The following is a 23,307-nucleotide window of genomic DNA, read 5'->3' on the forward strand; positions in this document are numbered from 1 at the left end:
TAGCACTGTTTCCCTGTTCAGCAGCAAGGAAGTAAAGTCAACCCGTTGTTTGTTACTGTCTCGCCGCCACCACTGACTGACTGCGAAGCTCACAAATCAATTTCAGTTGGCGCGCCGCGAACGTCATCCGTTTCGTTGTTGGTGCATCCTCAACAATTCCGTCCGGCACGACAATGCATTTGGGTTCATGTGCCTGCTTCCGCAGTGACAGTTGTTTATCAGGTGTACGAGGATGCATTCCTGTGGACGGAGGAACGCGAACAGTGGCAAGCGGGAAGCTATTTGAATAACATGACTCGGATAAGACATTTCGTGTCTAAATATTGACAGCAATAAATTTTATTCACAAAAACGCAATCCTGCTCAGGACGGTGGAGACAACTGAGGCTTCTGGCTGTCGGTTACCGATATTCAAAGTACAATGAGCTTTACATTGGCGTAGCTAGGATTTTTTTCTGAAGGGGATCCAGGGGGACCTAGCAAATTCTTGTTTTACAGAAGTAATATTCACAATCATCATCAATTTCGCAGTTTGCATAGATTTGTATTGATTTTTTTTGTTTGTGATTTTTTCTCTAACCATTATACTTTTGTGATACAGTTAACTCTCCCTTACTCGATATTCCGTATCTCGATATCGAGTTAGAGAACCACAGTAAAAGTTGGTTATCATGGCTACCTCGATGGTCCCTTGGATCCCAGTTGCACTGCGTTTTGTGTTCTGTAAATCGATACCTCCCTTACTCGATGGTCCGTTCAATATCGAGTTTTGGAAAGTTGACTGATTTTTTTTAAATATTTCTTTTAGGATTTCCAAAACCGATGCTTCTATTTTAGATAATTTAAAAAACATCATTATTACTTTGTTGATGAGCTTACGGATTCACGGAAAGATTGCTATACTATGATTTGCCACTATTCTATTCTGCCCATACTCGCATAACAGTCCCATGTTATATGGGATTTCCATATAAATGGGACTGTCATGCGAGTATGGGCAGTATTGTTATCAATCATAGAAAATCAAATTAGAAATCGTGGTTTTTGGTAGTTGTATGCGTACCAGTAATTATATAACACGATATTCAAAACTGCATCCTCGATGTGAACGCCGCACGTCTTAACCGATAGATATCGAACACCTTAGTATGCATCGAACGCATCAACATTGAAGCACCTAATCCAGTACATTAAAAGCAAATTCATTCAGATTCCGGCCACTTTGATTGCTAATTTTAACGACACCCATTTCAGCGAACATCCTGCCAATGTCCTGTTCATTATGACGACGGACACTTTCCGCTATCAATCGTTAGTTGATCTCGATCTTGATCTCAGCAGCGCATCTCGCCTTCGCTCCTCCCATACACACGTACTGAGCGCTGGGTTGTAAACTGTGCCCGAGCTTACATGTCCGGAATGGCTAATGCGTCTTTGATGGTGACGATGATGGCCCTGCTAATGGCTACCGGCCCGTAGAATGTCCTTGGGGTTCGATTGCTTAGCTCGTTCAGGTGCCATCTTCTGTTGTCCGCGGAATACTAATTGTGTTCCCCATTGGCCACGGTCAAGAAGTTTGTTCCATAAAACTAGTTTCGTGGGATTCATTTGGCATGGGAAAGTTGTCACGAGAGGAGGTTGCTTAGAATGGTGCTGTTCTTGGCGTGGTGTGTTTTTGCGGCGATCGTTACTTGTACGAATGGCTTCCCGGTATTGAACAAGACCTTGCTTACGAAAGTTCCGTTATCTAATTCAGGATTTCTTCTTTTTTCACCCTTAGCTCTACCTGTCACAGTTTGGCTACCTCAGTGCGAAATTCCGAAATCCCACCAGTGGGAGTCTGCTGGAGAAGGATACCTGGGAGAAGGCAATCATGGAGTTCCAGAGCTTCGCCGGCCTCAACGTAACCGGCGAGTTGGACAGCGATACGATGGAGCTCATGTCACTGCCACGGTGCGGAGTTCGGGATAAGGTCGGGTTTGGGTCGGATTCCCGATCGAAACGGTACGCCCTCCAGGGCAGCCGGTGGAAGGTGAAAGCCCTCACCTATCGGATATCCAAGTATCCGTCGCGGCTGGATCGAGCCGAAGTAGATAAGGAAATAGCTAAGGCTTTCTCGGTGTGGAGCGAGTACACCGATCTGACGTTCACAGCGAAGAAGAGCGCTCCGGTACACATAGACATTAGGTTCGAGGTTAACGAGCATGGCGATGGGGATCCTTTCGACGGACCGGGAGGCACCTTGGCGCACGCTTACTTTCCGGTGTACGGAGGCGATGCTCACTTTGATGATGCGGAGTTTTGGACGATCGGCAAAAGTCGGGGGACGAATTTGTTCCAGGTAGCTGCTCACGAGTTTGGGCACTCGCTCGGGTTGAGTCACTCGGATGTGCGATCGGCTCTGATGGCACCGTTCTATCGGGGGTACGATCCGGTGTTCCGGTTGGATTCCGATGATGTTCAGGTGAGTTGGACAATGTTTTAGAAGCTTAAGTATGAACATTTTTGTTATGTTAGACTCTAATAATATTTTTGTTCAAAGTTTCGGCTGTTTGAGCCCTTCTTCATAGACAAAATAATTACAGTTTTCTTGTCCAATGTGGTCCAATGATGACCAATACTTGTATTTCTTGTAATCAAATTTGGATTACTTACATACACGAACATCACTCTTATACTAACACTTTGGAATACAGTACACGACTCAACAAAATACATTGATTTTCAAGTGGACTGAAACACTGATAAAAATGAATAAGAAAGTAATGATTTTTTGTCTAAGCTAAAGAGCCATTTCAATATGGTTTAAAACTACAGTATATACGCGGCAAATCTTATGCATTATAGTTCAGTGTAAGACACTATTTAATCTTCAAGTGTCAACTGAACAAGGAAAATAGACTTAACAAATCTCATTTATTAATTGAACATTAATCGAGCCCAACAAACTATAATAACTATTTTGGCTTGATACGTTCTGGAGTCAGACTTGGAAAATGAAGTAATTTATTTTCAGGATTTTAAGGTTTGAGTCATTAGAATTTTTATTTGTATACCCAGTTTTAAATTTATATTAAGTATGAGCAGCTCAATTGGTAATTTGGACAAATTGATCATTTTTTTTTTCTACATACATGATAATTTTGTGAGCTCGAATATCTACAGCTACCAAAGGTTTGAATTACACACGGGTAAAAATGCGGCATTCGAAATAAGGAGAATGAGTCATGATTTCGGGAAGAAAGTGTGTTTTCACGTTATGAAAATACACCATGACCAAAAGTCATGAAATCATGAAGCATTTTATCGTAACGCCGGCTGTACGTTACTTTTTCAATTTAAAGCGAAGAAAAATGTCAGCTGGAATCCTCAAATCATGACGCATGTATACTGGAACCATGAATAAAATTCGAAAAGTGGCAATTTCGGTCATGAAATCATGAAGCAGGATCTGATATCATGAACACAGTTCATGAAAACATAAGCGCTATTTGGATGGCTGTCATTTATGATTCCGATTTTGTTGATGAAAAGTGGAAAGTTGAGTCATGAAATCATGAAGCAGGATCCCTGAATCATGAACTCATTTCATGAAAACGGAACATTATACGTCAATGTAGATCCCAGTTTATATTTGCTATTGGTAAACAAATGAAATGGAAATTTAAATCGTTGCGACTTTTGTGCCGGTAGTTTCGTAGTAAACTGCAAACACATTCCACAATTGTCAACCTAACGTGTGCCAAATCTTTAGCAGGAACGCGAACTTTCAGTGGTTAGGTTTGTACGCAAAATATTGTTTCGAACATCAATTGATTTGACATATGGTCGCTGGGCTCACAAAATGCTGGTGGATTGCATGAGTAATGGAACACTCCTTAACAACACTGTGGATGTGGAAAGTGAACTGGAACATCCGGCTGCCGAAGGCCTTTTGTGAGCTGCTCTGCTATAGAATATAGGGAAGGCAGCACATCCGACCAGTTAAAATCGTCGACGAGTTTGTGAAGCGAAATCTTCGCCCAAAGTCAAACATTGCCCGGTTCTGCAAAATCAGGATGAATGCTAGTAAGTATATTTTGGAACATCTAACAGCTCCGGCAGATTGATTGTGTCGTGACACAATGTGGGAACATACGGAAACGTGTCAAGAATGTCATCGATACGATGGCAAGGTTCCGAAAAACAGTGTCTTCAATTTAAACTTTTTCAAAAACAAAACTTTTTCTATAATTTCACTAGAAAAATATCACCGATCGCCATGAGACGCGTTGACTAAGATGAAGAAAGTGACAGTTAGATTTGTGTAACGCCCTAGGTATACAAAATCTTGCATTATACTCACGATTTCATGACTTTTAGTCATGATATCATGAAACATAACATTTTATGAATTCATGACTTTTTGTTCATGAATCCGGCAACCGATTTTTCTCCGTGCAGTCAATTACTCAAACAAATCGCCGTTTATTATCAATTTAAATTAAATTCAAGGATTCTTGAATTCGGTCCTCTTTATCCATGAATGATCGCTAATATACCCAGACATCCTGCAGTTGCAAAGAAATGCCACTGCTCGTCTAGCTGCTGGCGATACTGTGCAGTCGACAAGCGTTGGATATTGAAGCGCAGCGTTCAGTTAGTTCTGGCATTCGTGACGCTGGATAACCGTGCCCGAAATTTAGCTACAACGCGATAATGATCCGAGTCGATATCAGTGTCTCGGAAGGTCCCGGCATCTATGATATCTGAGAAATATCGCCCATCAACCAAAATGTGGTCTATTTGGGAGCTGCTATCGCCAGCTGTGCTTGCGGATATTCTTGCGTGTGAAGTAGGTACTGCTGATTTCTATCCCTCTAGCTCAGCAGTAAAGGTTACAAGCCATCGGCCATTATAATTAGTAACGGAATGGAAGCTTTCGGTTCTGATAACGGTTCGAAATAAGTCTTCTTTACCAATCTGCGCATTTATGCCGATGACTATCTTGACATCTTGTTGTGGGCATTCTCCGTAGGCCTTACCATAGAACTCATCCTTGATGTTGTCGGGCTTATCGTTCGTTGGAGCATATATGCTGATCAAGCTGTACTTGAAGAACTTGGCCTTCATTCTCAACGCACAGATTTGGTTGCTTACCGGTTTTCACCGAATAACTCGCTTCATCTGCTATGAAGCCAACTCTTTTCGGCACCGCTGTAGTAGATGTGGCACTTGAATGAAGTATTGGTGATAAGATCCACAGCTTAGAATTCACGTTCTTCGGTTTTCGGCCAGCGTTATTCCTGGATAGCTGTCACGTGCACGCCGACATTCCGTAGTTTACGATCCACGAGCCCCACACATTCAAGTTCTCTCATCTTGTTTGATCGTGTCGGAAAGACAAGATGGCGGACGCTAAAGTTCTGGTGTAAAAGTTCAACGACTCGAATTTCAAGATGCGGCTTTTATTGACACGGGAGGAATTGTTGGATTTGGTGATTCAACCGAAGCCTGCAGCTGCTGATGCGACCTGGGTCAGTAACGACGAGAAGCCGCGGGCGTTCATCGGGTTGGCACTGGAAGACGCCCAACTGATCCATGTGATGCAGAAGTCCACGGCGAAGGAGATGTGGGATGCTCTGATAGATTACCACGAGCGTTCTTTTGTTTTGAGCATCATTCATGTCGTGCGTCAATTTATAACGTTGTGGATGTCGGATAACATTGATATGGCGGAACATCTGAAGCAGATGACAGCGTTGCGAATTCACTTGTCTGCTTTAGGAGAGGACGTGAAGGACAATTGGTTCGTGGCTCTTATGCTGTCCAGTCTGTCGGAGTCCTATGGCGGCCCCATCATTGGCCTCGAAGGTCGACCACAGGGTTGTTAACGTTAATCAACGATCAACGCCGTTAACGTTAAATTGTTTGTTGGTCAACGTTAACGCCGTTGCGTTGATTTTCATAGCAGTTAGCGTCAACGTCAACGGGTTGCGTTTAATTAACGTTAACGGGTATCGCTAATTGATCGTTGATTATGAGATTCATGAAGCTGCGGGGAATTTTTTGTTATTTCCATAAACAAATCGTTTCTATGCATGTCTGTTTCTAAGGAAAATTCATCATTCTGCCTTCAACAGTCAGCTTGATTGTACCGATCTGTCACACGTTTTCGCTGTATTTCCAATCAGAAGGTGGCTTCCGTCGTCTCAATCCAGTACTCAAGCGGCTCCAAGTCACGACACGCGCTGATCCATGAAATTTCAGCACTAGGATATTGGAACGGGATCATTGAGTGGTCATCAAGTAAGAATTCGAATTCCACCATAAAAAGAAGACTTCCAACCCTTAATCCATTTTGTTACCCGTTCTATAGCAAGACCGACAGTGGAATACCTATAAACCGAGTTCTCGATTGGATAAACGACGACGCCGATCTCAAGTGTGCCGCTTAAGTCTTCCAGATGGTGTCTTTTGTTGACGGACAGAAATTGATCTGGTAGAAAGTATCTACGAATCAGTATGAACACGAAACGACAAACTCTCTGACCACGCTGCTTCATCAAGGATCAATCCATGTCCATAAGTACTGTATGAACCAGAAAAAACTTACAGTTTGTTTTAATTCAAGGCCATGTTTTCAACAACACTTCGTAGCGCAGGCAGTTCTTGTCTGTAAAAGTATATTACCGTTAAGTCACCAGTCACCGTGCGGCCTCCATTCACCGTGCACATATACAAATTCCTACAGAATATTCATACAATTTTCACAAATTATTCTTTTGTCAGCAAAATAAGATAAAACTGATGAAATGAAGTAGTTTTTATCACAAAGCATTTTGAAAAACCTGGTTTATGTAGTCACAATCATGTTACTTCTGTTAGATAGTGAGATTTTTCATCACTCTTAGTAGAAACGCCAAAAATTCACATTTTCCATTTTAACGATAGTGTATGAATTTTTTTAAAATCTCAACGAGTTTTCACTGTGGATACTATTATTAGGATTATTTTCATCGTATGAGCAATGATATTTTATGCAAATCAGAATTTTTATTGTGTTTCAGTCGAAACCCAAATGCACGGTTAATGGATCCTTTTCAATATATTTGGTTCCTATTACCGTGCATAAGTGTAAAAGGCATGAAATTATTCGGTTATATTAAATTTATTATTATGTTGGATTTAAACTACTTCATATTTAGTATTCGAGTGAATATGGAATGGTTTAGACAATACAATCAAACCTCTTATAACGATTTTAATAAAAAAAATAATTATTTAGGCAATTTTTAAATTTTTTTGGTTTTGATTGTAAATGAAGATTTGAATACTCCTAAAAATGAGTACGCACACTACTAGCAACATAGTTGCCCCACCAACAACGTTTCTTCAAGATACAAAATTAAATCATGACGAAAACTATACGCACGGTAAATGGTGACATAGAACGGTACGAGGCGACCTTAACATGACATTTTCAAACATAATTTTTGAGTAACATTTTGTTACCCATCACTAGTTTTAGATTTTTCTCTGAATTATTATATAATAGCACGCTACGTAGTGGTATTCTAGTACGCTTCAAATTATTTGGAAAAATTATATGATTTTTTGAAGTGCAATTTTTTCTTAAATGCACGGTGAATGGTAGCTTGACGGTACTCTTAAAAAAAACAACGATGGATGAGGCACCCACTCTCTATGGTTGGATTCTTTCAAGCTAATCAAGAACATTTGTTGAGCACTTCAAAATACAAACATCAGAGAACATTTCAGTATATTTAACTAAAAATCGTTCAAACTGTCACTTAGACCCCTTTGTATTAAATAAAAAAAAAAGATTTTTAATCCTGCTTAAGCTAGGTGTCACAATATCCAGATACCATATAGTTAACGTTAAGAATAACGAAGCCGTTAACGTTAAATCAACGCTAAACGTTAACGTTACCGTTAATCAACAATTTGAAACGAGTCAACGGGAGATTCGTTAAGCGCTACAATCAACGTTAACGAATTAACGAAACGGCGTTAATCGTTAATTAACGTTAACAGATGCGGATCTGACTGTCGATTTCGTGAATGGCAAGCTGCTAGACGAGGGAATACGTCGTATGAAGAACGCGTCGATGAGTGAGAAAGAATTGGTGACTGGATCTTGAAAGAAGAAGCCGGCAGAGAAGCCAACAGCGAAGAAAGAAAAAGTGTGCCATTATTGTAAAAAGGAGGGGCCCTTCCGGCGCGACTGTCGGAAGCTGATGTGGTGAAATCAGAGTCAGGAGGAGAGCTTTGTCTTACTGCTGGCGTGACTGGAGACGCTGCCGTGTGGTATCTGGATTCGGGTGTCACAGCGCATATGACGAACAACTCCAGCATTCTTGAAGCGGTGGATGTGGTGAAAACGACGACAATCTGTCTGGCTGATGGAAAGTCGATCAAATCGGCCGGGTCCGGCTCTGGGCAGTTAATTTCAGTTAATGGAAGAGGAGCTCGAATGGATGTAAAACTGCAGAACGTGTTCCATGTGCCATTGTTGGCGGGAAATTTACTGTCGGTCAGTAGAATTACCGACTTGGAGTTTCCGAGTACCGTTTTGACTCATATTCCGAACACTTAAGGCCAACAGTGACTTCAAATGCATCTGATTGGCATAAATTGGCTGATATTTGTGTAAATTTTAATTTCTTCGCAAAGCCTAACTGTTAGCTGTTGGGTGGACCAATAATAATGTTGATTTAATTAGTTTAAGTATTGTTTTTTCGTAAAAATATGGAACAACATTTTGATTCAAATGCCGAACACTGTGCTTTTTCTGTCTCATATTCCGAACACCTTGATTCAAATTCCGAGCAGCACGAATAAATCATATTCAAATGAATAATTTCGCAAATAAATTTATCTGAGCTTGTTCTACTGGTCTCAAACTCGAGAGTCATCACTACTCCCGAGGTGAAAATTATATTGGAAAGGGTCAAATTGAATTGCAATTGACTGCCATTTACTTGTTATTTGGTGATATATTTCAGCGAAACATTTCAACTAAATCGCCATACAAAAACCGAGTGTTCGGAATATGAGTCTGTTCGGAATATGAGACAAAACGGTACAAAGTGCTAAAAGGAGAAGGAGCAGTGTTAGTGGGTCAAAGGAAGGGTGGTCTAGCAAGCGTTCTTAGATGATCCAAAGCACGGTGAACTCTGTCTGCATTTGTGGCACCATAGATTTGGCCACAGAGATCCACAAGCTGTGATTAAAGTAGTGCGTGAGAACCTGGAGCACGGGTTGAAGTGGGTTTATCTGCTTGTGTATGTTGATGACATTATGGTTGGAAGTGAAGATGCAGGGACTCATCGGTCAAGTGTATAAAGCTTTGAAGAATCAATTTGAGGTGACCGAACTTGGTGAAGTGAACTATTTTTCAGGATTAGAGATTGGACATGAAAATGGACAATACAATGTATCACTATGTAGTAGATATAGGTCTCATGATAATTATTAGAAAAAGTTTGTCTTGGCTAGTTTGGTTGCTTTCTCTGTTCAAGAATCGTGGAGTGCAACAAGGTGGTCCGGTCACTATTCGAGAGGATAACGAAAGTTGCATAACAGCACTACGTGAAGGAGTTGTATGTATGTAGACAAAGTTTTAAGCTTGGAAAACTTTTCGACGAGATGGTGGCAGGAAACCAATGGACACCATCAAGCATCGTAAAGGGCGAACACGAAATTATTGCAACACATTCAACAGGGCATAACTATTCTACCATTGTGTAAAAATCAACCAAATTTTGCATACTTTCTCATTGATGTGTATTGTTTACTTGCTGTCAAACTCGAAGTCGTGTTTTTCGAGTCAACGATAATGGAGGTGATCGAGCAAGTGGCAGGATAGGCTCGATGGACGACATTTCTTACAGATAGTAAAACATTTATTTCACATTCTTAATTTAACAAAGTGTACACTCAATCGGACTAGACTACGTTGTGTTATTGATTAACTATGTAATAGAATGATGCAGTAGTAGATGCTGTAGAGGAAGAGCTCAGATCCGATCATACGGTTGGATGTGATGGTGATGGTTTGCCCAAACAGGAGGTGAACCAACGCGAGTCGAGAGAACAAATTCTTTCCAAACACCTGGAATTTCCTGACCTGTCGCACCGGCAGATGGGAAAAATGTTGAACATTCACCATTCAGCCGTCTCCAGAGTGTTGAAGCGGTTCCAGGAGCGGTTGACGTTGGACCATGGCAAAGGAGCTGGAAGAAAACCGGGACCGGAGAACAAAAAGACGGAGGGAAAGGTGAAGCGGATGATTAAAGCAAATGCCAATGTCTCAAGCCGTGATTTGGCTAAAAAGATCGGCATGTCGCAGAGCTATATCCAGAATGCAAAGAAGAGAGTTGGACTACATACATACAAGGTACAGAACTTCTCAAACCGCGATGAGCGGCAGCAATCGACGATTTCAAGCAAATTCCGGGGTTGGAGTTTTTCACCGGCAAGAGCAAGTTCGATGTGGACGACAAATTTAAGAAGAAGAAACTGTCGAAGTTCGCCTCCAAATATCTCCTTTGGCAAGCCATCTACTCTTGCGGACTGAGGAGTGAGTCTTTCGTGACAAAGGACACAGTAAATGGCGAGATCTACAAATCTGAGTGCCTCGAGAAGCGCCTTTTGCCGTTCTTGCAGTAGCACCACGAAGTTCCGCTATTTTGGCCAGCTTTGGCATCATGCCACAATTCTAAAAGTGTTTTGGAGTGGTATGATGCCAATTCTGTCCATTTTGTTCCAAAGGACATGAATCTGCCAAACTGTCCGGAACTGCGCCCGATAAAGCAGTACACCCGATTCTGTTTTTGCACGGATTTTTTTTACACGGCCGTGCAAAAAAAGTTTCCATACAAATTTTTTTGCCAAAACCTTATTTTTACATGCAACGTCGAGAAATGGTGTTACTTTTTTTACACGGTTTTTGAAATTTTGAACTGAAAACTTTTTTTGCACGGTACGCATCCCCCGTGCAAAAACAGAATCGGGTGTACTGGGCAATAATGAAGCGTGAACATCGGAAGAGCAAGAAGACATTTAAAGACAAGAAGGACATGTTAAGAAAATGAAAAAAAAAAAACTGAGAAACTGGCACTGGATGACACTGTAAAGACTTTGATGGAGGGCATCAAGCGAAAATGCCTTCAACTTTACGCTCCATGGATTAACTTTTCTTTTAATTTTTGAAGTAAGTATATGTATAAAACTACCCTAAAATTTTGGTTTGGTTCTAAATATTATAAGTAAATTGGCATGACATTTTAGGTGTCGCAATAATTTCGTGTTCGCCCTGTAAGTTGGCTGGAATTCTGGGTCGTTGAAAAACTCCTAGCGCTTGTCCACGTCTCATGCCCGTAGAGCACTACCGGTTTTATCAGCGTCTTGTACATGGTAAACTTAGTACGGAGGTGAAGCTTACCAGACCACAAGGTCTTGTGGAGTCGTCTTCCGGTAATGATACGTCTTCGAATTTCTCTGCTGCAGTTTTTATCCGAACTTACCAATGATCCGAGGTAGACAAATATCGTGATCGGTTTCTGCAGCCAGCAGATATTTCATCTTCGACGTATTTACCTTCAATCCAACTCGTTCTGCTTCACGTTTCTGCCTGGTATACTATTCAGCAAGCACCTGGAACGTTCTTTCGACAATATCCACGTCGTCAGCGAAATAGATAAACTGGCTGGATTTATCGAAGATCGTGCTCCGCATGTTGAAGCCCGTCCATTTCATAACACCTTCTTGCGCAATATTAAACAAGAAATAGGAACGATCATCGCCTTCTCAAAGTCCTTTGCGTTTTTCAAACGGGTACGATAACGCACCCCATATCTTCACATAGCACTGTACTCTATCCATCGTTGCCTTGATCAATCTAGTCAGTTACCAAACCAGGGAAAACCATTCTCGTCCATAATCAGTAGCTCTTCGCGGTCGATGAAATCATAGGCCGCTTTGAAATTGTTGGATAGGTGGTGCGTAGGGACTTGATATTTGAGACACTTTTGGAGGATCTGCCGCAACAGCGGCTATAGATGGCGGATGATCTGGGAAAGCACTTTATAGGCTACGTTAAGAATGGTGATCGCTCGATAGTTCTCACATTCCAACTTGTCACCCTTTTTGTATATTGGGAATATTACTCCCTTTTTCCATTCTTCCGGTAGCGGTTCTGTATCCTAGATCATGACTTTCAATCGGTGCAGACGAGTAGCCAACCTGTCTGGGCCTATTGTAATAAGTTCTGCTCCAATATCATCCTTCCTAGCTGTTTTATTCTTCTTGAGCTGTTGGATAGTATCGTTAACTTCACCTACTGTGGGAGTTGCCACATTTCCCTCATCCGCCGTACTGATGGATTCAGGTGTCCATCGTAGTGCTGCTTCCACCTTTCAATAACCTCACATTCGTCCTTCAAGATACCTCCATCCTTATTGCGAGATGCATTAAGATCAAGTGCACATCAATTTGACGAGCGTAGATTTGGTTTCAATATTAATAAATCGTTTGTTTGTGATGTGAACAACAGAATGACAAAAATCAACAGAGCTCATTAGTAGCTCTTGGGCAATGCTATGAGCCTTATCATATACTATACAGACAGAGTATTTCTGACTTCACTGTCGAATCATGTTTTTCGCCGGCGAAAAATAGGCAATGATAATATATAATTAGTAAGCTTAGCAAATTATAACATATCTATTTCAATCCTCCCCAGGGAATCCAAGCTCTCTACGGACGTAAATCCGGTGGTAGCAGCGGCGGTGGTGGTTTCAATCCACCGCGAACAACATCCCGCCCGGTGCAGAGAGATCCGGACTCTGAGCTGTGCTCCTTGCCAAAGATCGATGCCATGTTCAACACGGCGGACGGCAGCACGTACGCCTTCAAGGGAGACAACTACTACAAACTGACGGAGAATGCCGTGGCCGACGGTTATCCGAAGAAGATCGCCGAAGGATGGCCTGGACTGAAAGGTGAGTTGAGCGAATTTCGCTTACCAAGTTTTTGTTGCTACTTCATCCTTCTCTTTCACAGGAAACATTGACGCCGCCTTCACATACAAAAACGGAAAGACCTACTTCTTCCAGGGGACCAAGTACTGGCGGTATTCCGGCCGACAGGTGGACGGAGAATATCCGAAAGAAATCAGCGAAGGATTTACCGGAATCCCGGATCATCTGGACGCTGCTTTGGTGTGGGGCGGTAACGGCAAGATTTACTTCTACAAGGGCAGCAAGTTCTGGCGGTTCGACCCGCTGAAGCGGCCGCCAGTTAAGTCTACCTATCCAAAGCCCATCTCCAATTGGGAGGGACTGCCCAACAACCTGGATGCTGCCGTGCAGTACACCAATGGCTACACCTACTTCTTCAAGGACGATAAGTACTATCGGTTTAACGATAGGACATTCTCAGTATGCACAGCATTGATTCGCCTTCAAATTGGAACCATTTCATATTGAACCTTCTTTCTGTTTTAGATTGATCAATCCGACCCACCATTCCCACGGCCGGTGGCGCACTGGTGGTACGGCTGCAAGAACACTCCATCGACTTTCGACACGCTAGGTAATGTTAAAGCTATTAAGAATGAAGAAGTCCAGCACGACAATGTCGCCGATGATTTGATTTTGGATGCGGGTGAGTGAAACCGACCTTCCCTGAACAGTACTCTGTTGCCTCTTCCTAGCGATCGTTTTCCTACTGGTATTTGAAATTTGCATTTTTTGTGATGCGCTCTTCAAACCGTCTCTGAAAGTGGCGATTATTCAATCATACACGATCACGTGACTTTGATGGGCGCCGTAGATCATTGTCATCAGTGCGGTTCTGGTGAATTTTGAATGAATCTCTTCATTAGCTCATGTAGGATTTCATTGCTCGTCCATACGTGTGTGTACCCTCTATTCTAGGCGGTGAATGTCTGTTCCTACTGTGTCTCCGTCCGTTGCGAGCATGCAGAACGACGTGCATGTGCGCAAAAAATCAGAGTCTTTGACGAGTCTACGTGAGATGAATCGTTAATGAACGGAGGTTTTGGGATCTTCGGTTTATTATTTCCACGGAAAGATGGGTCATTGGTGTAGAATGTAGATTAGATGCATCTTTGTGTGTTCTATCATAGTGTCTCAGCTATTAAGTCCTATATCTTCATTGAATGTTGAACATCTGTGGTGTAGATTGTGTAGTCTATTTCAGTTGACATAAGCTTGCAAGCTATCCAACAAAGTTCAAACAATCTTATTTTGAAAAAGGTTTGAATATAGCCACAAATCGAAAGGTTTTTCAAATGTGGAAGGTTGTCATGTGGATCACTTCATACCAACGTTTTCATCTGCTAAAATTATGGAAATTTTCAATATAATTCTGGTTATTGCTAACTATTTTAAGGAAGCTTCAACATAGTTCAATTCATACCATATTCATGAATTCCTTTGAGGATGAAAGGCACGAACATTTCATTGTAGATAGGATAGATCGCGTTAAACTGATAGATCATTGCTGTTTTGTTCAACTTTCAGCAGAGCAAGTTCATCCTTCGCTCAGAGTTAATAACGATGGCCGAGAAGTCTAGCATGCAGCTGAACACCTCCTTTTCCCTGGTCGCATATAGCAACTTCAAACCCTTACTCCGCCTGTGTTGCCATTGCAAAATGCTACCATTCGAATGGTGATACCTTGTAAGCAGAATTGTATTAGCTATGGTTTGAGTTTGTACGCGTAATTTATGTTCATCTTCTCTCAGTTGTCTTCATGTTGGTTGGTGTGATGACTAGAATGTGCTATTTTATTATCTCAATACCTATCGACATCCATCCATCATGTTAAATACAGTTTGCATGGTTATTACATGGCAAACAATCTATAGCATTCATCATCACATTCATCGTCCATCTGTTTTCAATACGCTACAGTGAAGCATAAATTGGAAAATTAAATTCCTCAATTCGGAGCGAACAAAATTCTCGCTTCTCGTAAAGATTTTCGCATCAACTGTCTGTCATCCAAAAACAATTTGTCCGTTTGTTTTCCATATGTGTACGTTTCAAATTGTATCTCACCGCCTCTATATTGTTTATTAATGTTGCATAATCGCCATTAATCGAGTGACATTCTGAAAGATCACTCGGGGCGAAACTCCTCGTTTCTAATGACGGTAGCCCCCACAACTCTGTGTGCATGACTAACCATTGCCAATCGCTGCTGACAGTGGATCGAACCTGCTCAGTCATCCTACTCTTGATTGTAAGGCACATAACCTCAACCATTCTAAACGTGACTAAGCCGTGAATGATACAGTGCTCTAACAGTTTTCTAACCCCCTGATCTACTCCCATAGGATAACGTCAATTAATCTTTCTAATACAATGTGCTAACCTTTAATATTCCATCAAAATCGTCAAACAAATAAAGCTTCATTCAAAATTTTACCCCAAAACAAAGTAAATCTTGCTTCTAACTTATCAACTTTTGCCCAACATCAGCCATCAGTGGAAACAGATGCCAGCCGTAGTAAGAGGTCGGTTTCACGCGGAAGCCATAGGAACACTCTACCAAAGCGTGTTCCCATCGAAAACTGAAATCAAATCATTTCTGGTGGCTTGTTACTCTAGTTCATAAGAAGCACAACTAGCTTTCGGCACATTGCATCAAATTGGCACTTTGTAGAGCATGGATTTTTCTTCTAGTAAGAGCACTTAACATACCTTTACACTAACACACTCTAAGGGATATCGGTTACAGCTAACATGAAAAGGATGCATTCTATTAAGAATCATATAATTGGCATGGATACTAATCGAATGGGCTCGGTACATTACATTATCTTAACCCATATAACGTAAACAATGTTTTCACTTCAAAAAATAAGTTAAATCTGGATAAGTTTTTTATTTTGCTTGAAGCTATTTTGCACATTTTTTTCGACACACTATTAAGAAGTCTTCTATTTTCAGAATCTGTTCTTATTGTTATTGTTATGGACACCTGGTTTCAGAGATATTCTGAAGTTCCTTGAGATTCTGGCCATAATTGAGTGGGTTAGAAGCAAAGAGGTGTAAGTGACAAAAACCTTTTTTTGTTTTTTTTTTTTTTTTTTTGAGAAAATGGGCTTTGAAGTTTTTGCAGGATTTGTTTATTTTATTCAATTTGTATAAATAGAAGTCAAACCAATCAAGCCAACGTTCTACAAATTATGTTATTTTGGTGGACAGAAGATTCACCTAAAAATACCGTTGAAGAGCTTGAAAATTGTAGACTTTCTTAGTATACTGGACTCAAAACCGACCGAGATGTCACTTACACCCCATTGTGTCGGCCTTTCAATTTATGAATATACCTCAGATCACAAATATTATCTCATGTTCAGTTATTTGTATAACAAAACTATACGTTTGTATAAGTCAGTTGTATAATTGTAAAGCAAATTAGTGCAATCAATATATATATATAGTAACATTCTGGCCAAAAAATATCTCAAAAACGTCCAAAAACATCTTTCAGGAATTTCATGATAACTTAGGGGCGGTCCATTTATTACGTAAGACATTTTTCGGGGTTTTTCAACCCCCCTCCCCCCATGGTAAGATTTTTTGTATGAAAAATAAAAATAATTTGTATGGCACGTAAGAAATCTCAGAACCCCCCCTCCCTCCATAAACACTTACGTAATTAATGGACCGCCCCTTACAGATAGTTCAACTAATTTGCATGGTTATTTTATTGAATTCCTTCACTTGTTTCATTTAATTGACTATTAATTAAATTGCAGTTGAAAAATACCAGAACATCAGAATAACTTTAGAATAATGTGGCCAATGCACTATGGTCCAGAAAGCAGTTTTACGCATTTTGAGCTTTAGAATGAAACATTAGACGAAAACGGTCTTCTACAAAGTTGTTTGTTTTATTTAGGCCTTTGTATTGTGTTATTGAAAATTAAGGTGGTCCACATTTTCATAGAAATTGTGTAACTTACTTTCTTATTCGTAGAAATTACAGTATACAGTCACCCCACAGTCATGGATTGCACACAAATATTAATGAGAGTTTGATTAAAACGGGAATATCTCATCAAATACTGGTGCAATTTAGCAAAACACATTTTACCTACGTGAACAATAAACCTGTACAGCATCGTAATCAATCATAATATGCTTAATAATAATATTTTCCGTCAGTAGGAAATAAAATGTCAACCGTTTTCCCAGAAGCGTTGATTCATATATGTGGGGCATTGAAACCCATACCACAGTTATGAATCAAAGATAAGACGATTCCGAAAGAAACGCCAAAACGTATGCTTTCACTAACACATCATTCGTTTATCTCGCAGATAAATTGCTTTTATAGTGTTTTGATCCATAATATGAGTCGATTTGATCCATAATAAGGGTCCTCCTCTCCCACTGATACACATCTGTGGGGTGGACATCGTTTGGAATTTCTATTGAAATCGACACTTTTTGGTAAATAACCGAAAATTTTGAGCTGTATTCTCGAAAAGAACTATATTCTGCAGGGTCAGGAAGGTAATTTTAATTTGTACAGCGTCACCATGTATTTTAATCATATTTTGTTCTGAAAAATGACCCTTAGTTGATCCATATCTGGGGGATGACTGTACATGCTTCAGCAAAGTTGTAGACCTTTCGATTTCAAGGAATTTCCCAAAAAAAGTTTTTTATTTTGTATCTCTTAAAGTGACCGATTTAGAGCTTTTTTTCCTACGGAGACATAGGATGGTCCAAACATAATTGGTTTTCTGGTTCTAGCGTTTTCAATTCAAATATCTCATTGAAGTAGTCTAGGATACATTTTCAGAGCTTCGAAAAATGCGTAATTTGATGAGTAAATAAAGTGTTTCAAAAACTACATTGATGAGATATTATGATTGGAAACGCTAGAGCCAGGAAACCAGTTATGTTTGGACCACCCTACGTCACCGTAAGAAAAAAGCTGTAAATCGGTCAATTTAAAAGTATACAAAAAAAATGTTTAGCAAAGTTGCTTGAAATTGAATGGTCTACAACTTTGCTGTATACATAATAATTTCTATGAATAAGAAAGTTAGCAGCACCATTTGTATAAAAATGTAGACCACCCTAATTTTCAATAACACAATACAAAGGGCCTAACTAATACAAACAGCTTTGTAGAAGACCGTTTTCGTCTAATGTTTCATTCTAAAGCTCAAAATGCATCTTTCCGCGTAAAACTGCTTTCTGAACCACTGTGCAATGATTGCAATCGGCGCAGATTTTAAAAATATAAAAACTCAAACCTGTAAGCAAAATTTTCGGATAAAAAAAAAAACAAAAATAAAATGTTGTGATGTGTACGATACTGGGAGAAAAATTTAATATCTTCTAAACTATATACTTCGAAATAATTGGATTTGCAGATGATATTATTATTATAGTCCGCGGAAAATTTGATAAAACTGTTTCCGAGCGAATGCAAACAGCACTCAACTTAACCTTAGCATGGTGCAATAATGAAGGATTAAGTATAAATCCTGATAAAACTACAATAGTACCGTTTACAAGAAAACGTAAAGTCTGCATTTCAGCTCTCAAAATAGGAGATACTAAACTATCCTTATCTCTTAGTGCCAAATTTGTAGGTGTTGTATTAGATTGTAAGCTTGTTTGGAATAAGCATATAGAACAACAGATAGAAAAAGCAAGAAATGCTTTCTGGGGCTGCAAAAGAACCTTTGGTAAAAAATGGGGTCTGAAACCGAAGATGATATGCTGGATCTATTCGGCCATTGTTAAACCCATTATTTCATACGCATCAATTTTTTGGTGGGAAAAAACCAAACAAGTCGCTACTCAAGCTAAGTTAAATAAAGTACAAAGGCTTGCTACTATTTCAATTACTGGGGCAATACGAAACACCCCTTCAAATGCGTTGAACGCAATGTTAAATCTTCTTCCACTTCATGACTATATACAAATGGATGCAGTTAAGAGTGCTATCAGAGTCAGAAGGTCCTTAGATAGCGCTGATAGTGAACTAAAAGGACATATGACTATATTGAAGCACTTCAAAATAAGTCCAGTATACTTAGTGAACGAAGATTATATGTTGAAGCGTAACTTTTTTGATCATCGTTTTTGGGTTGCTGATGTAACTCGCCAGGATTGGGACACAGGAGGACCAACTTTCCGATCTGGATCATTAATTTTTTTCACTGATGGTTCAAAACAAGATAACATGGTAGGGTCAGGAGTGTTTGGCCCAGGAGTAAATGTATCTTATGCACTGGGAAGTTGGCCAACAGTTTTTCAGGCCGAAATTTATGCCATTCTTGAATGCGCTGACATTTGTCTTAAAAGGCGCTACCGGAATGCTAATATATGTATTTGTTCGGATAGCAAAGCAGCCTTGAACGCTTTGAAGTCTAGAACTTACACATCAAGACTTGTTTGGGAGTGTTCCAAGCTACTGCAGCAGTTGTCCTATCGTAATATGGTTAATCTATATTGGGTTCCTGGCCATTGCGGAATAGAAGGAAATGAAAAAGCTGATCAGTTAGCAAAACAAGGTTCTTCCATGCAATTTATAGGGCCTCAACCGTTCTTCGGAATGGCCTCTTGTGCTCTGAAAATGCAATTAAAGAGCTGGATGAAGGCAAAAATTAAACTAATCTGGAAGAACGCAATGGACTCTCGTCAGTCCAAACGATTCATTGAACCAGATGCCTATCAAACACAGAGGTTGTTAAACCTCAATAAACACGATCTAAGTACTTATACTGGCTTATTAACAGGCCACTGCCCCAGCAAACGTTACCTTAAAATTATAGGTAAATTGCCAGAAGATATGTGTCGTTTCTGTAAATTAGAAAGCGAAAGCACTGAACATTTGTTGTGCAAGTGTGTTGCACTATACCACAAGCGTTGTAGATATTTAGATAAAGGCTTGCTAGAGCCTAATGAAATTCAGTTCTATCATCCAAAACAGGTACTACATTTTATCCGAAACGTAGTACCTGATTGGGATGCACGCCAATAGCTGTGGAGATAGTTACTTCATATAGAAACATATTTCTACAGTACGGCAAAAACAAAGAGGATAACACCACAATAGATCAACTTAATGGTCGCAGTGGTATCATGTCCCCACAGAGGAAAAAAAAAAATTCTGTTATACTTCGCATTTAGCGAATTAAAAGATACAGTATCTTCAAATATTTTTTTTGTGAAGTTGAAACAAATTTATTGGGCACCTGTTATACGAACTTGTTGTCAGATCGATCAGAGGATAGCTATACAGTCATTCCATGGAAAACCGATCTAGTGGGACACCGAATTCCGTGAAAATTTGCTGTTTTGTTCCTTATCCGAGATAAGAATACACGTGTTTTTGGATTTTTTTTTTATTAGAGGGACCAGAAAAATCGCGACTATGCAAAATTTTTATTTAAAAAAACTATAATTTTCGAACCGCTTGACCGATATTCAATTTTCTTTGACGAAATAAAGACGAAAAGCTTGAGATTTCAACTCAAATAAAAAAACTGAAAAATAAAATTTACATGAAAAATAATTTTACAATAAAAATGTCTAGTTTTTAAGGAAATTCTAACCTTTCATGTAAAAAACATCAGTTTTTTTTCTGAAAAGTTGCTTTTATTCGACAAAAAGAAATGGAAATCGGTTGAGCTTTTGAACAGTTATGATATTTTTTAAATAAAAAATAGTCGATAGAAAATGATTATTTTTTTATTTTCAAAAAAATATATCTCAAAAACTAAAAAAAAACATACATCGCTGAAAATTTGACAGTAAACGTAAAATTTTCTGAACTTTCATTTAAAAATGAGAACTGCAATAGCTCTTTTGTCCCGAGGCCTTCAAAACACAAAAAAACGGAATTTTTTTGATTTTTTTTCATGTAAAAAATAAACAATTTTTGAGAAATTTTTCTTGAAAAGTCAAAATTTTTAGCTTTTATTTATTCCAAGAAAATTGAAAATCGGTCAAGTGGTTCAAAAGTTCGTTTTCTTCTTTCTGGCGTGACGTCCCAACTGCGACAAAGCCGGATTCTCAGATTAGTGTTCTTATGAGCACTTCCACAGTTATTAACTGAAAACTTTCTTTGCCGATTGACCATTTTTTGCATTTGTATATCGTGTGGCAGACGAAGATACTCTATGCCCTTGGAATCGAGAAAATTTCCTTTTACGAAAAGACCCTCGACCAGCGGGATTCAAATCCACGACCCTCAGCATGGTCATGTTGAACAGCTGCGCTACGGCTATCTGGGCACCTGTTCTGGGTTCAAAAGTTATGATTTTTTTGATAAATTAAAAATTTTGCAAAGTCGCGATTCTTCTGGTCACCCTATTTCGGAAATGGTGACCCTAATCCAAAAATACAAAAACAAGTGTATCCTTATTTCGGATAAGGAACAAAATAGCAAATTTTCACGGAAGTCGGTGTCCCACTAGATCGGTTTTTCATGGAATGCACTATGGGCCAGAAATCAAAATTTCGCGACAAAATTCCAAACACTTTAAAACTGAACAAAAACCAACCCAAAAGTAAAACCAACTTAAGAAAACATATAAAAGACGTGTTTGGGACGACTAAGATGCATTTTAAATCAAATTGAGAATATTTGTAAGGATTATGAATATTTGGAGAAATATGTTAATTAACGGTTAAGGCATTACATATTCAAATTCGCTTGTACATCGTATCACAAAATGCATTGTACATTTTCAAAATCATGATTCATACATTTCAAAGTATTCTGAAGGTACACTATTAATTTCTCAGAATAGTTGAAAATGCCTGAAAAATGAAATCATGAAGTCATAGTTGTTTGGAATGCATTGACAACTGTTTGTTTAACATACTTATTAGTCTTTCACAGTATAATTGCATTTAATTCATCATATAAACTATTAAATTCTTATAAAGCTTTGCTTTCACTGTACATGACCTTAAATAAAACCATAAAACCATCAGAGAGTCGTAAAGGCTTTGTCCAAAATGGAACAAGTTAATATAAATTATATATGTTTAGGTGCTATATTGTTTTAGAAGGTGACCAATTCACTTTCGAAACATTATGGTGAGAAATATTTTAGCTTAAATGAAGGCCTTATTTGATGTGTTCAAACATCAGAGCATCCGGTTCACACCATGTTTGGACTTCATTACATTAATACCTGCAGGAAATTGTTATATGATAATCATGAATTTTTGTGTAGATTTGATATATGATTGATTTCAAATTGAAATAAATCATGCAGAATTCTTAATCATCATTTACTTTTAACGAAATCAGATGATTCGTTTATGCACAATTTAATAGTTCATATGCTTAAACTACTAACATTCTCCCGACAATATTACGCTTATGTTGCCAATATATCTGGCAGCAATTTTGAAGGATTCAAACGATTTTTTTTACTTTTCTTCATTAATGGGCTGTGACCTGGTCATTTGGAACTGCCTTTAAAGTTTTGTTTTCTTTTATTCTTTTTATTATTTTCCTTTCTTTCTGATATTCCTACATACTAACGGAAAGCGAAAATGCGAAAATGGCGCTCTTCTGGAATAGCGATTAGTGCAACGTAATCAAAATTTCTAGTGATGACTTTGGAAGAAAAATCACCACAATCATTTAAATGACAAGATTATTGCAATTTAAGGCACAGGAAACCGTAAATATTAAGAAACCTTCGCGAACCAGCCTCACTTTTGATCGCCAATATGAGGACAGTACACGATGTTGCCTAATTATTTTATTATCTATTATTTCCTAATATCAATTCACTCTTAGTGAACCATCAAACTTAAAAACGGGCAGGTTATGGATGTTTCTACTTGATTTTTATAACTTTTGTAAAATGTCATACCAATGATTCAATCCTTGAGTCGTTATAATGGGAGCCTCAAGCTGATTCCTCTGTTATGGTCTTATCATACCATATATAACATAGACTCAAAGGAAATTACAAAAAAAAAAGTTTTTTTTATTTTTCTACCGACTCTACCTAGATTTCTAAATATCACTTAGCTCATAAACGGACCCTTGCTGAAAAGTAATGAATTATGACAGCTTTAGTTGTTTTTATACCAATCAAACTTATTCAATTGGTTGGGTTGTATTACAAACAGCAAAGTTTAAAATATAGGGTTGAAAAATTGACTAAATTATCGCTTGTACTTGAACCGCTGTATCTCGGCCATCCACAAATATATGCAAAAACTTTTGGTAGCACTGGAAAGAGTGGAGACTAGGCTTCCTCCTCAA

The 23,307-nt window shown here is 39.0% G+C and overlaps 1 protein-coding gene and 1 long non-coding RNA gene across 19 annotated transcripts in view; both read left to right on the forward strand.

Annotated features, from left to right (window-relative positions):
- LOC5566822 (matrix metalloproteinase-14) overlaps positions 1–23,307 on the forward strand; it is a 127,583-nt gene that overhangs the window by 92,521 nt on the left and 11,755 nt on the right. For 13 of the 18 annotated variants that reach the window (XM_021842403.1, XM_021842389.1, XM_021842392.1 and 10 more), the window contains 4 exons: positions 1,781–2,464; positions 12,749–13,007; positions 13,069–13,445; positions 13,512–13,671. In XM_021842403.1, the coding sequence (XP_021698095.1) occupies positions 1,781–2,464; positions 12,749–13,007; positions 13,069–13,445; positions 13,512–13,671 (1,480 nt within the window). Of the gene's footprint in view, positions 1–1,780; positions 2,465–12,748; positions 13,008–13,068; positions 13,446–13,511; positions 13,672–14,552; positions 14,712–23,307 lie in introns of all 18 variants that reach the window. The other 5 variants (XR_002500010.1, XR_002500011.1, XM_021842404.1 and 2 more) reach the window with 3 other exon arrangements.
- On the forward strand, positions 5,824–6,672 carry LOC110676027. The gene is made up of 2 exons (XR_002500013.1): positions 5,824–6,288; positions 6,359–6,672. It is a non-coding gene; the product is annotated as an uncharacterized LOC110676027 (long non-coding RNA).

Source organism: Aedes aegypti, chromosome 2 (genome assembly GCF_002204515.2).
Source record: "Aedes aegypti strain LVP_AGWG chromosome 2, AaegL5.0 Primary Assembly, whole genome shotgun sequence".
NCBI classification, from domain to species: Eukaryota; Metazoa; Arthropoda; class Insecta; order Diptera; family Culicidae; genus Aedes; species Aedes aegypti.